The sequence below is a fragment of the Myotis nattereri genome (genome assembly GCF_964212035.1).
Source record: "Myotis nattereri genome assembly, chromosome: 7".
NCBI lineage: Eukaryota > Metazoa > Chordata > Mammalia > Chiroptera > Vespertilionidae > Myotis > Myotis nattereri.
The window spans coordinates 22,476,486-22,489,556 of NC_138082.1; the positions used below are offsets into that span (position 1 = coordinate 22,476,486).

Consider the following 13,071-nt stretch of genomic DNA (forward strand, 5'->3'; position numbering starts at 1 on the left):
TGTTGCCTCTTAATGAAGCTCCCCAATTAGAGGAGCTGGCCTAGAATAGTTTTTTCTTTACATATTTTCAATTGTAATATCAGTATTCTTTTGAAAGAAAAACTGTTAGAGTTCATCAGCCTCCAAGGAGAACTGCCTCCCCGATCTCACTATTCTGAGTTTCTAGGGCTGTGTAGTGCAAAATGAGATTAACCATCATTTGGGCTTCTCAAATGTTTTGGTCCCAGAACAAGCATTATTGAGGGAACAGTGCCCCCTGGTGTTACTTAGAAAAAGTTACAGGAGTTTTAAACAAAATAGGTAAATCCTACATATAAAACAGGATGGAAAATGTCACAAGAAATTCAATTAAAATCATTCAAAAAGCAGCTAGCAGTCCCCTCCCCTCCCCATATTTGAATTTCACTTACCAAGGAAGGGCTAGCCAGGATGCAGTGGAAAGTCCAACAGAAGGGGAGGCCAGAGAGCTCACTCCGCACCTGCAGTATCAGTGCCTCCGCCACACGTTCACAGGAGAAGGTAGCTTTCCCAGGGCAAACAATGTCCTTCAACAGTGGGCGAAGCAGCTCATCCAAATGACAGAGAAAAGCCTCAGGGGGGGCAGTCAGGCGCTTGTTCAGCTCCTAAAAAGGTAGCGGGAGTTGTACAGGGTGAGGGTGCTAAGAGGAAACTGACTCCTTCATAAGTAACTGCAAAGGAAAACTCTAGTTAACATGAAGACAGAGGCATGAGAAGAGAGACCAACTGGCCTACTTCACAATTCTGCCTTGTACTGTATGCAGAACATAAACTAATACAGAGACCATGTGGGAAGATCCCAGGGCTACCGGTAGAAGTGCAGGATATTAATTGGAATTATCTCAACCTGACTCAACCTTCCTTGACAACTGAAAGGCTAGCAAGCTGGTTGATGTTAATGTCCCCTGGCCATCAGTAGGAAATAAATTATACCCATTACCACAGCAGTACTTCTCTTCACACTTACCTTGGCTCGCTGGCTGACCACACTGGCATCCACCTGTTCATGCCACACCTCTTGAAGATCTGAAACCAGCAAGGCATAGCCCTGCTTGGTGATATAAGCCTTAGCCAAGAGGGAGTTTTCGGCAAGCTGTAGCCAGGCCCATGGCTGCATCAATAGGCCTTGCTCCAGTTCTTCCATCTGCAGGAAAGTCTTAATTAGCAGTGTCCCAGGATATTACAGGCCTGGGGGCAGGGAAGACCAGCAGACAGTTCAATATCAAATAAGTCTCATGAAATTCCTCCCTAATAAAACAGAAAACATGGGTTTATATTCTACCCCACTCATCACCCCCATCTCCCCAACCTCAGTATATAACCAACTGAGCACCAATCTTACTAACTCTTTGCCACTAAAAATCTATTTAGAATTCTGAGGAATTTTTTTTCCATATTAAGTTCCTAGAGGGCATAAAATATCTCTTTCTACTATAGTGTTTAAGCCTCAGCATATTGGTATTAGTATTTTTGATTTCTAATAATATAACTTAATGTGGAAACCTAAACCATTCTTGTTGCATATTTATCACATTCCTAAGAAATATGTCAATGTTATCTTTTCCCAGAACTTCTAGGAGAAGGAATAGTTCTTGTCTCAGAAAACACCATAAATCATAAGTGTCATCAGAGAAAATTCAAATTATTTGATCATTATCTAAAAACAAAACTCTGGAAATTCTCAGAATATATATATATATATATATATATATATATATATATATATATATCCTATCTAATAAAAGAGAAACATGGTAATTAGCGTACGACCGCTACCCTTCCCATTGGCTAATGCAAATTAACTGCCAGCCAAGATGGCAGCCGGCAGCCAGGCAGCTTGAAACTAACATGAGGCTTGCTTGCTTCAGTGACGGAGGACTCCAACGTTCCCGGCCTGCCACTGCAGGCCTCTGAGCTGCAAATCTAAGCAACTATGTAACAAATATAGAAACTAAACAAAACCCCAGAAACCTGCTTTAGTCCGCCGGGCTTCAGCCAGCAGGATCGCAACATTGTAAGCAAAGGCCAGAAACCTACTTTCAGCAGCGGAGGTGTAAGAGCTGGAGCCAAGCCTCAAAGCTAAAGCTGGCCCAGAATAAAATTAAAAAAAAAAAAAAAAAAGAGCGATTGGGAGCTTCAGTCACCCCCAGCCTGAAAACAGCCCTCAGCCCCTCACCCAGACTGGCCAGGCACCCCAGTGGGGACCCCCACCCTGAAGGATGTGTGACCAGCTGCAAACAGCCATCATCCCCTCACCCAGGCTGGCCAGGCACCCCAGTGGGGACCCCCACCCTGATCCAGGACACCCTTCAGGGCAAACCAGCCGGCACCCACCCATGCACCAGGCCTCTACCCTATATAGTAAAAGTGTAATATGCCTCCCAGCACCGGGATCAGCGTGACAGGGGGCAGCGCCCAAACCCCCTGATCGCCCTGAGGCTCTGTGTATGACGGGGGCGGGGCCACAACCTCCCTATCCACCCTGCTCTGTTCGTGACAGGGGAAGGCGCCCGAACCCCCTGATCCGCCCTGCTCTGTGCATGACAAGGGCAGCGCCCCAACTCCCCAATCGGCCCTGCTCTGAGTCTGACCAGGGGCTACACCTAGGGATTGGGCCTGCCCTCTGCCACCCGGGAGCAGGCCTAAGCCAGCAGGTCATTATCTCCCAAGGGGTCCCAGACTGCAAGAGGGCACAGGCCGGGCTGAGGGAACCCCCTTCCCCCGGAGTGCAAAAATTTTTGTGCACCAGGCCTCTAGTATATATATATACACTTTTATTTTCACTGAACAAAATACATATACTAAAAATATATATAATATAATGACAAATATAATAAATGATTACATATATAATATAAATATATATTCCCTAAGACAGATTCTTAATCTAAAATCTATGTATATGCGTCCTCTGGAATTGCATGCAAAATTTGTGCATGCATGCATACATTCATTTGGGGAGAAGAAGTCCACGGCTATGGACAATTCTCAAAGGGATCAATGACACACAGATAAGAAGCTAATAAACACTGGGCCCAGAGCAAACAGAAAAGCCCAAACCCCAAGTCGAGAAGAACCTGAAAGGCTAAGAAGTCATGAGTACAAGGCAGAGTGCGTCACCGAGGGAGAGGTGAACGCCCACTTCACTCACCCCCCATCCCCACCCAGGGCGCCGCCTTCGATGATGCCCTGCCCCACTGCACTCATCCCCCCCATCCCCACCCAGGGCACCACCTTCGATGATGCCCTGCCCCACTGCACTCATCCCCCCCATCCCCACCCAGGGCGCCGCCTTCGATGATGCCCTGCCCCACTGCACTCATCCCCCCCATCCCCACCCAGGGCGCCGCCTTCGATGATGCCCTGCCCCACTGCACATCCTGGAGCTACGAGAAAGCAACTTTTCTACTTCAACAACTCAATCTGTAGCCTTAACCTAGTAGACAGTCAGCAACTGTGGCTACTTGACTAGAAGTTTTCTTTTTCTTGTGGGTTAAAAAAGGGGGGGTGTGTTACAATGTCCTTTATTATTTCAGTATATAAATACAAAGTGAAGTGGGGGGGAGGGGGGGCCATCTCAGAATATAAAGAAAATTCCTTGGGTTTCATTAACAAAGTTAACATGGTTTGTTCCAGGCATTTCCATCTCAGTCTAAGCCAGGGGTGGGCAAACTTTTTGACTCGAGGGCCACAATGGGTTCTTAAACTGGACCGGAGGGCCGGCACAAAAGCATGGATGGAGTGTCTGTGTGAACTAATATAAATTCAAAGTAAACATCATTACATAAAAGGGTACGGTCTTTTATTTCAATAGTTTTATTCATTTCAAACGGGCCGGATTCGGCCCGCGGGCCGTAGTTTGCCCACGGCTGGTCTAAGCCATTATTCTTCCAACCATAACCTAGTTTTTTAAACACAGCTTTGTAACATAATTTAATCTGTACAGTGAGTAGACAAGTGAAATACTGTGACTTTCATTTGCAGCAGCCTCAAAATGTTTTTGTTGAATGGTACATCAGTCACATTTCCTACCGTGATTAAGCTAATCCTAACTGCACCAGAACTCATTGACAAGGTCGCAGACACAGTGAAGTCGCCAAACCCTTCTCTCCCTTAGTGGCATTACCTCGAGTGTACTGTCTGATTCACCAAAATTGGGTTATCCTGGCCCGTCACTTCAGAAAGCCTGGAAGCTCAGGAACATCAAACTGTAGGGATGTGGTGGTTTTTTGTCGTTTTTTGTTTTTGAGGTAGGGGAGGAGTTTAAAGTGTGGCCAGGGTCAGCAGGCCACATAAAAAGGTCAGATATATAGCGCCACCCACGTCCTATTAAGTCTAAGGCTCTCTATCCCCTTTTTCTTTTATTCTTCAAGATCCCCTTTCACCCTCACGTTAACCATATTTTCCCGTTTATTATTTTTTAATATATTTTTATTGATTTCAAAGAGGAAGGGAGAGGGAGAGATAAACATCAATGATAAAGAATCATTAATCAGCTGTCTCCTGCACGGCCCCCAACTGGAGATCCAGTAGCAACCCGGGCATGTGCCCTGATCAGAATCCAACGTGACCTCCTGGTTCATAGGTCCAAGCTCAACCACTGAGCCACCCGGAAAACCCGTTTATTATTCTTGAAGGAAGTGGGGGTGCGCCCAGGGCCAACAGCAAGGTGAAGTCACCAGGGAACGCGGGTCTGCGCCAACCCCCGCCCCTCGGCCTGCAGTTCGGCGCAGTTCCCCCGCCAACCAGCAGATGGCAGCAAGGCCCCGGCGACCCTTGGGCTGGGCCACGCCCCGCCCCCGTGGGAGGGACGAACCCTCGCTCCCGCGACTACAGCCCCAGCCCAGGAGCCGCGCCCGGCGCCTTCGCCCGAGGGGCCTTCGCCGTCCGCCTCAGCATTTCTACAGCTTCGGCTGCACTGGGGCGCGGCTCGGGACCCCTCAGGGGTAACAAAGCCAACCACCCGCTGCTTTTTTCGCACAAAGCAGCCCGCCGAGGAGTAACCTCACCGACCCCGCCTCGCGGCCGGGAGGCTGGCTGTGCGCGCGCGGCCCCCGAGGCCCCGCCCACCCCGGGAGGTCGGCCCAGGAACGTGGGCCGCGCGCGGGTCCCTCCTGGGACAAAGCGCCCGTGGGCGCGGCACCGCGCAGGGTCGGAGCAGCCCCGCGCCTCTCGGCCCGGCTCTGGTCCCGATTCGAGCCCGACCCCACCTACCGTGAGCGGCTGCAACAGCTCCCACCCTCCCCGCGGCAGGCCTGCCGCCCACGCAAACCGAAAGGCCTAGACTAGAGCCATTCCCCACTCCCCACGGGAGGCGGGGCCTTAGGGACACAGGGCGGAGCCTGGGCCGGCATGGGCGGGGCATCTGGGCCCACGGAGCTGATTGGAGGAGCGCTCAGACCCGGAGGTCCACCTTGGCCAGGGGGAGAGGCAGGGCGGCCCGCTGGTGGAGACGGGGAGGGGGAGCGGGGCTGGCCCCGTGGAAAGAAAGAATGTCGGGCGGGCCGCTCGGGGGTTGAGCATCCACCCATGAGCCAAGAGGTCACCGTTGGATTCTGGTCAGGGCACATGCCCACATGCCGGGGTTGCAGACTCAATCCCCATTAAGGGGTGTGCAGGTGGCAGCCGATCAATGAGTCTCTCTCATTGTTTTTTTGTTTGTTTGTTTGTTTTTATGCCCTGTGAGGTGCAGGAGAGGAGTCCTGTATTTGGACTTGTCAATAAATGTCACTTCCCCTGCCTCCCCTACATTGCCATAATTAGGCTTCATTACCACTGAGAAGCTTGAAATCCCTCAGATCATCTTGTACTTCGTACAACTTACGGTTTTTCTTGAGCTGGATACCTGAGCTGGAAAATTGTTCTGGTGCATTTTCCACAACCCCAAATCTTCCTCTTGCTAAGGCCAGCCTCAGAGCTGCTGCTTTCAATAAAGCCTTTCCCACTACCCAAGTCAGAATTAATTGCTTTTTCCTCTTTGTTCCCATAGCATTGTTTTAATCTTCGATACAGAATGCCTTCTGCTTTGGATTTTATTAGTAATTACATAAGTCTTTTAAAACCATAAATGGTTTTTTTTAAATATATTTGTATTGATTTCAGAGAGGAAGGGAGAGGGAGAAAGAAACATCAATGATGGGAAAGAATCACCAATTGGCTGCCTCCTACGAGCCTGCAACCCGAGCATGTGCCCTTGACCAGTATCAAACCCGGGACCCTTCAGTCTGCAGGCCAACGCTCTATCCACTGAGCCAAACCAGCTAGGGCAGGAACCCTGTCCTATCCATACCTGTAGTTCCAGGGCCTTGCACATGGGAAGCGCTCAGTAAATATTTAAGTGAATGCCGGAGTTCAAGTATAGATAGTTTACAGGCAAAATCTCGTTTATTCATTCATGGCCTCTGCTCTGAAACAGTTGGACTTAATTAAGAGAAGGAAAGGCAACATACCTATTGGGAAACAAGACCCTTGAGTAGACCTATTTTACACACACACACTCCCTAAGAGAAAGTAGAACCTGGGAGCTGACTCTCCAGCAAGCTGGGAGATAGAGCAATCTAACCAGAGCGGAAGTATGAATCCTGGAATTAATGGGGCCTAAGTTCTCTGCTAGACCGGGGGTACTGCTCCCCAAAACTAGGCAGCAAGTCGGCTGTCTCTCCTGGCTCAGCGGGCCCTCCTTCCTCATTCCCAGGGTCTTCAGGCAATGGGCAGAGGCAACGGGCCTGCTGAGGGATGCAGGGGCACAAGTTTTGGAGGGGAAGAGGAAGCTCATACTCTTGAGCAGCCTTCTCCCTGGAGTTCTGAGGCATCCAAGCCTCTTGGGCAGTGAAAGGGGACGGCAGCCCTTGACCTAGGCCTCGTTCAAGCCGTGTGCCTGCAAAACAGAAGTCGGTCAGGCCATTGCCCAACCCAGGGAGTGATGGCTTCCTGGCCATTCCCAGTCTAGGGCCTGACCTCAACTTACCAGGAATGGTGTTCTCTAGGAGGAAACCCAAAAGGCCCGCCAGGAAGATGTGCTCTGCGAGCAGCGAGTGAAGTAACACATCCAAGGGGCTCCAGCCTATAGGGTTGGGACCAGGCAGGTGGGGAACACTGATACTATGCAAGGCCGATGAGTCTCATACTTCCAGACTTAAATCTAAGTCTTGGACTAAGGACAGATCTTTCTGAATCGTAGTTCCACCCCCTTCGTCCTTTGTCCCTCTCCACCCTGGCCCTTCTCACAGGATCCCTGCTCAACACCCTATATCTCCTGAGCATCCACATGCCCTCCAGATATGCTTTGATTGTTCCAGGCTCTGGAAAGTTTTGTATTAAAACCCCCAACCTTATTTCCCACTTACCTTCTATGCTCTAGCCTGGGTTTTTCAACCTTGGTACTACTAATCATTTAGACCAGATAATTCTTTGAGGGGGGGCTGTCTTGTGCACTGTAGGATACTAAGCAGCATCCCTCTACCCACTACATGCCTGTAACAATTCCCCATCCCCTTTTTGTAAGAGCCAAAAATGTCTTCAGACATTGTCAAAATCATTCTCAGTTGAGAACCATTGCTGCTTGCTAAGCTGAACTAACACACTAAGCTACTTGCTGCTCTCAGGACGTCCCCTATGACTTCCTCCTTCTATGTCTTTACGATGGTTCCTCCACCAGGAATGACCTTCTCACCAAATGTGCTTAAATCTTAGCATCCTTCAAGACCAGCTCAACATACTTTCTCCATAAAACTTACCTGGATCATCTCAATCCATAAGTCATCCATCTCTTCACCACTGAGCAGCACAGCTCTTTATCTGAACCTTTCCTGTTATGTGCCTACACATCTAATTTCTCTTACTAGATTGTAACATCTGGAGGCACCTTTGTATCCCAAGGAACTTGCATGGTGCTCAATAAATATTTGCTAAACAAATGGATGAACTATTTATACGAAAGACCAGAAAAGGGTGTAGGGCCTGCAATTCAGAGAGCCTCAAGCCTCAAGCCCTGGCTTCCCGATACTGAGCAACTCTTCCCCCCTCCCTCCCACCTGTGCTCAGCAGGACCGGAGCTTCCCGAAGCCATCTCGGCAGCAGCAGGGCCATGAAGATGGAGAAGCCAACAATGAAAACATTCCGCCCAGAGTCAATGTCAGCCAGGTGGAAGTTGGAGAATCCAGTAGACACAACCACAGCCTGGGTCACGCCCAGCACTCCACCTGTCTCATAGGAAAGTCATCAAAGGAGCTGAGTGAGGGCTGGCATAGCAGGGGGTATTGCAGGGTGGGGCAGATTGTGACGGAGAGAGATGACCAAAAGGCAGTTTCTGATTCTGCCAGAAGCTAAATCAAGCGCTTCTGTTGGGCTGAGAAAAGGAAGGCAGCTGGCATACATATCCATGTATCAGGGAGACTATTCAGAAAAAAAGGGTGCCAGCGACAGCAACCAGTTGGGCCACTAGGTCAATACTAGGGGGATACTAGGGGGACACTAGGGGGGATACTAGGTCAATACCAGTTCTGCTGATACATTCACTCACCAAGAACAGGCAGCGGGATGGTGGTGAGGAGGTGGGCCAGCCTCGGGGAGAGCCCAAGCCCCACACAGAGCAGCCCCACCAAGTGGGCCACTCGCTGAGATCCAGCCTACATGAAGAAGAGACGTTAGAAAACACAGCACCTCTTTGACTATTCAAGGTGTTTGCCTGGTGGCCTCTTCTCACCATTTGGATCCCAACTCAAATGTTACCCTTCCATGGAGCATCCCCAAGCACTCTACCTAAAGGGGCCTCCCTTACTCAACCACTACCCCACTACCTGCTTTGTTTTCGGGAAATTAATGTTATTTATGTTCTGGGGTGGGGGGGGGGGTGTATGTGTGTGTGTGTGTGTGTTTCTCAAATTGTCCGCCACTCCCTCTCTGAAGTCCCGAAGAGAGCAGGGACTTTGACTCATTCTTCACTGGAACCCCAGCCCTAATACAGTGCCCGAGGCATAGAAGAAGTTCAATGTTGATTTGGTGTCTTCCTTACACTCCTAGCCCCTTACCACTTCTAGGCACCTCCCTAAATGAGAACACTGATGTGAAGTGCCTAACAGAGTATAGCACACAGCTGTCAGTCAGTCATGTGAGTTCCCTTCCCTCTCCTGCACCTCCAGCACAGCCCCCACCCCATCCCATCCACATACCTGGATAAGACTCACTGTGCCCACATTGGGGAAACTGGATGCAGTGCCTAATGGGCTCCCTAGCATCCCAGCCAGCACACTTCCCAGGCCCTCCAGGCTCAGCCCTCGACTGCAGGCATGTGGAGGTGGACAAGGCAAATGCAGCAGCCAGCCACACAACGCGTAGCAGCCCAGGGAGCTGATGGAGGTTGCCAAGGCCATGGAGATGCCTGCAGCCAGAGCCCGGGGTGTCAGCAAGGGCCAGACCCACTCAGCTGAAGAGAGAGAAAGAGTGACTTTGGGGCCAGACTCAAGTCTGGAGCATCCCCCCACCTCCAAAGAACTGTGCTACAAGAATCCTAGAGGCCCCATTGCCTGTGAAGATGACTTAGGAGAAAACCATCAAACTCTTAGAATAAAAACCATCCTTTACCATGGTCTACCGGTCTTCTTGGGTCTGACCTTACCACTGTCCCTTTAGCCTCATCTCCCACCACACTCTGCCTGACTTCCCTCACTCCAGATACACTGTCCTTGTTTAAGATCCTTATATTTGCTGTGCTTCTGGCTACCACAGGGCTTTTGCATATGCTGTTCTCTCCACCTAGAATGCTCTTCTGTCTTCCTTCACCCAGTTAGCTCCTACTCATATCTCACCTCAATGACCACTTCCTCAAGAATACCTTTCCTGACTCTCTGATAAAGTCAGACTCCCCATTATAAGTTTTCATCACACAATGTACTCCCCATTGTTACACTTGCCACATGCAATTTTGCATTACTTGAATGCCTACTTAATTAGGATCTGTACTGCCCAATAGATTATACGTTTCATGAGAACAGGTACTATGCATGTCATGTTTATCACTATGTTCCCTATCAAGTACCTCGCACTTAATCGACACTCAACAGGCCTTTATTAAATGGATGAATGAGCAGATTTCAGATGCAAAGACTCAAAAGCAATCTTTATACACAGGGAACTAACTCAAATGCCTGTGGGGTAGGTAACATAAATGTGTAAATTGGGTAAGGAGGATCAGTAGAGAGTGCTGGGGTTTGCAGACATCTGTGGTGAGGGGCTGGCATTGCCCCTGAGAATGGCAATTTCTCTCTCCTGTGTGTTTTGAGAAAACACAGGATTTAACTCAGAAGTTAAGTTCATTAAATCTTGAGTTGAAAGAAAGAGACACCTTCATTTCAGCAAGAGGATGGAGGACTAGGAGAAAACATACTTGGGTGAGGCAGCCAAAACCACGGTGCCTCAGTGGGGGCAGACAGCTCCAGGGGGATGACGCTGAGACCCAGAAGGGCAGAGATGATCCACACACAGGCCACTGGGACCAGCACCTGAGGGGCAAGACTGAGATGGAAAAGAACCTCCTTCTACCCCCCAGATCCTTCCAGGCCAGCCTTAGAGGAGTAACAGAGGCCAGAGAGTAGGGGGTGGGTTGAGCAAGTGTACTATGCTGGCCCTTCTAATCTTGACTGCCCCTGCCCAGACCCCCACATACCGAGAGGAGCCGGAAGGCAGGGATTCCAGTGCAAGTTGAAGAGGTTGAAGCTGGCCTCCAGGGGCATGGAGGTAACTGGCAGGAGCCCAGGTGCTGAGAACAGACCACCATGAGCAGGATAAGCCTAGGAGAGAGAAGGAACTTGAGGAGCAGGAGGAGGCAGGCATCCTGAGGCAGGCAATGGAGGCAGGAGTGGCAGAATTCCACCAAAGGGGGTCCCAGAGAAGAAAGCCCCCATGGACGGGGAGGGACGGCATTTTGGGGGTCAGCGGAAGACTGTGCGAAAGTTAGGGAAACCAAATGAATCCACAAAGTTGTCCCTGCTCAGATAGCTGCTCAATCTGGTAGGGCCAGCAACTCTGCCCTCCCCCTGTCCTGTCCTGCACACCCCGCTGGTCACCACCCCACGCCTCTCAGGACTTACGTACAGCAAGGCCAGCCCCCAGTGACCGGAGCAGAACAGGGCCACCTCCCTGTGGGCAGAGAGCCCTGCCACAACCAGGCTGGGGGCCAGTACCAGGGGTCCGCAGTGAAGGAACAAGTGGCCAGGAGCCCCCAATAGTCCCAGCATGCCCTGTAGCAGCCCAGACACCACCACTGCCCCAGACACCTAGTGGAGTGGAGGAGAGGACAGAGAAAACATTCTGCTTGACCGATTTGACCTTGGCTTGACTTCCTAATTCCAGGGTGGGTCCCTTCCCCAGAGCACCCCCACGGGCTCCTCTTAGAGCAGCTCACTCCCTACATAATGGAAACCAGAGCCTCCCTAGCCCCAGGCACTACCTCTTGGAGAGAAGTGTTCCGGAGCTCCAGGCTATGGCAGCCAGGCCCCTCACACGGGTGCAGCAAGTGGGAGGCTGGAAAGTTGGGGACATGGAGAGGAGGTAAATGGGATGGAGACCCACAGCAGTGCAGTCCTAGCTGGTGCCTGCACAGCTCCAAGACCCCCAAGGTGACTTTTCTCAATTCTGTACCTACCTACACCTGTACACTCAGATTAGCACCCAACCCCACCCTCAGCCTTGCTCGGTGCTCACAGTTTCCAGGTTGCTGGATGGCCAGAGGCAGCTTCCGGTTGGTCAACACCAGAGCAGGGACAAGGAACTCAAAAGATGGAGCCTGGACAAGAGGCAGCCTGTAGGAACAGCAGCCCCAGCAGGTCTGGAAACAGGTTGCAGCCAAAAGGACTTCCCAAGGTTCTCCTAGCCACCCCCGGAACCTGCCCTCTCCCTCTAGGGAGCCCCCACTTACCTGCTGCCCATCCAAGTTTGCAGGGTGGTAGACACACCACATGCAAAGAGGCTGGAGGCCAGGAGGTGGGCAGGGGAGTAAGAGAGTCCTCCTGCGGGGAGACTTCGAAGCAGAAGCAGGTGCGAGGCACAGAGGAGAGAAGCCAGGACCAAAATATGCTGCAGGTGGAGGTACAGGAAGGGGTGGTCTTCAGAACTAGGCAGAAATACATTTCCAGAGAATTTCTTTTTTTTTTTAATATATTTTATTGATTTTTTACAGAGAGGAAGGGAGAGGGACAGAGAGCTAGAAACATCAATGAGAGAGAAACATCGATCAGCTGCCTCCTGCACACCTCCTACTGGGGACGTGCCGCAACCAAGGCACATGCCCCTGACCGGAATCGAACCTGGGACTCTTCAGTCCGCAGGCCGACACTCTATCCACTGAGCCAAACCAGTCGGGGCTCCAGAGAATTTCTAATGCCACATCTACTCCCCAAACACCCCCTTCAGCCAGCACCAACTCCTGCACATCTGCCTCCTACCTGCAAAGCCAGAAGACAGCCGAGGGCCCAGGGAGGAGGCCCACTTAGAGACGCCCAAGAGTGGGAGGAGGGATTCTGGACAGCAAGCTGTGGAGACAGGGGAGCCCGGGTTTGTTGGGAGCCCACAGATCTGAGTTGGATGGTTTGGGGGTGTGATCGGCTCATGCTGTCCTGCCTTTCTTCTTGTGTTGGCTGCCCTGAGCCAGAATTAAGTAGAGTAAGAGGTCAGAGTTTGGCTAAAGTCAGAGTTTGGCTGCCTGGAGTGGGGAGGTGGTTGGAGTGCCAATGAAGCAGAGCGAAGGAATGAGAGATTTGGGAGAGGACACAGCCCTTTCACCTTTGCCCAGTTCTTGTGCAAATTCCATCATCCATTAACTGGGAGCCATGTTCTGGACTCCTCCCCCAAGAATCTCCATCTAGATCCCTTGTTCCAGTCTCTGTAAAGCAGGATAAGAGGGGTGAGGAGATCTAGAAAATAACCTGGGAAGATTTTAGACTCTATTCCCTCCTCTCCACCGCAATTTAGAACCATCATTACACTACAGTCCTCTAACCTTTCAGGGTCAAAGCCCTTGGACTACCTTAAAAGGTAATGGATGGGTAATGAATGACA

The 13,071-nt window shown here is 50.8% G+C and overlaps 2 protein-coding genes across 3 annotated transcripts in view; both read right to left on the reverse strand.

Moving 5' to 3' along the window:
- Positions 1-5,331, reverse strand: part of NHEJ1 (non-homologous end joining factor 1) — an 80,678-nt gene extending 75,347 nt beyond the window's left edge. Inside the window, exons 1-3 of the mRNA XM_081095268.1 lie at positions 5,233-5,331; positions 986-1,162; positions 411-623 (exon numbers count right to left, since the gene is read on the reverse strand). Of these exons, the coding sequence (XP_080951394.1) occupies positions 411-623; positions 986-1,162 (390 nt within the window). The 5' untranslated portion in view covers positions 5,233-5,331. The remainder of the gene's footprint in view (positions 1-410; positions 624-985; positions 1,163-5,232) is intronic.
- A 1,051-nt stretch (positions 5,332-6,382) lies between these two features.
- Positions 6,383-12,657, reverse strand: SLC23A3 (solute carrier family 23 member 3; the record flags this gene model as incomplete). 2 transcript variants are annotated; one of them, XM_081096330.1, is made up of 12 exons in its annotated part: positions 6,383-6,895; positions 6,986-7,081; positions 8,052-8,219; positions 8,540-8,645; positions 9,189-9,442; positions 10,403-10,517; positions 10,682-10,805; positions 11,110-11,291; positions 11,465-11,538; positions 11,719-11,816; positions 11,933-12,090; positions 12,459-12,657. In XM_081096330.1, the coding sequence occupies 12 exons, from the start codon at positions 12,621-12,623 to the stop codon at positions 6,606-6,608; spliced, it is 1,830 nt and encodes a 609-aa protein (XP_080952456.1). In that variant the 3' UTR covers positions 6,383-6,605. The 2 variants fall into 2 exon arrangements, with proteins under 2 accessions (XP_080952456.1, XP_080952455.1); XM_081096329.1 differs by lacking the exon at positions 9,189-9,442 and having other exon boundaries at positions 6,387-6,895; positions 10,403-10,448; positions 10,682-10,774; positions 12,459-12,623.
- Positions 12,658-13,071: the final 414 nt, after the last annotated feature.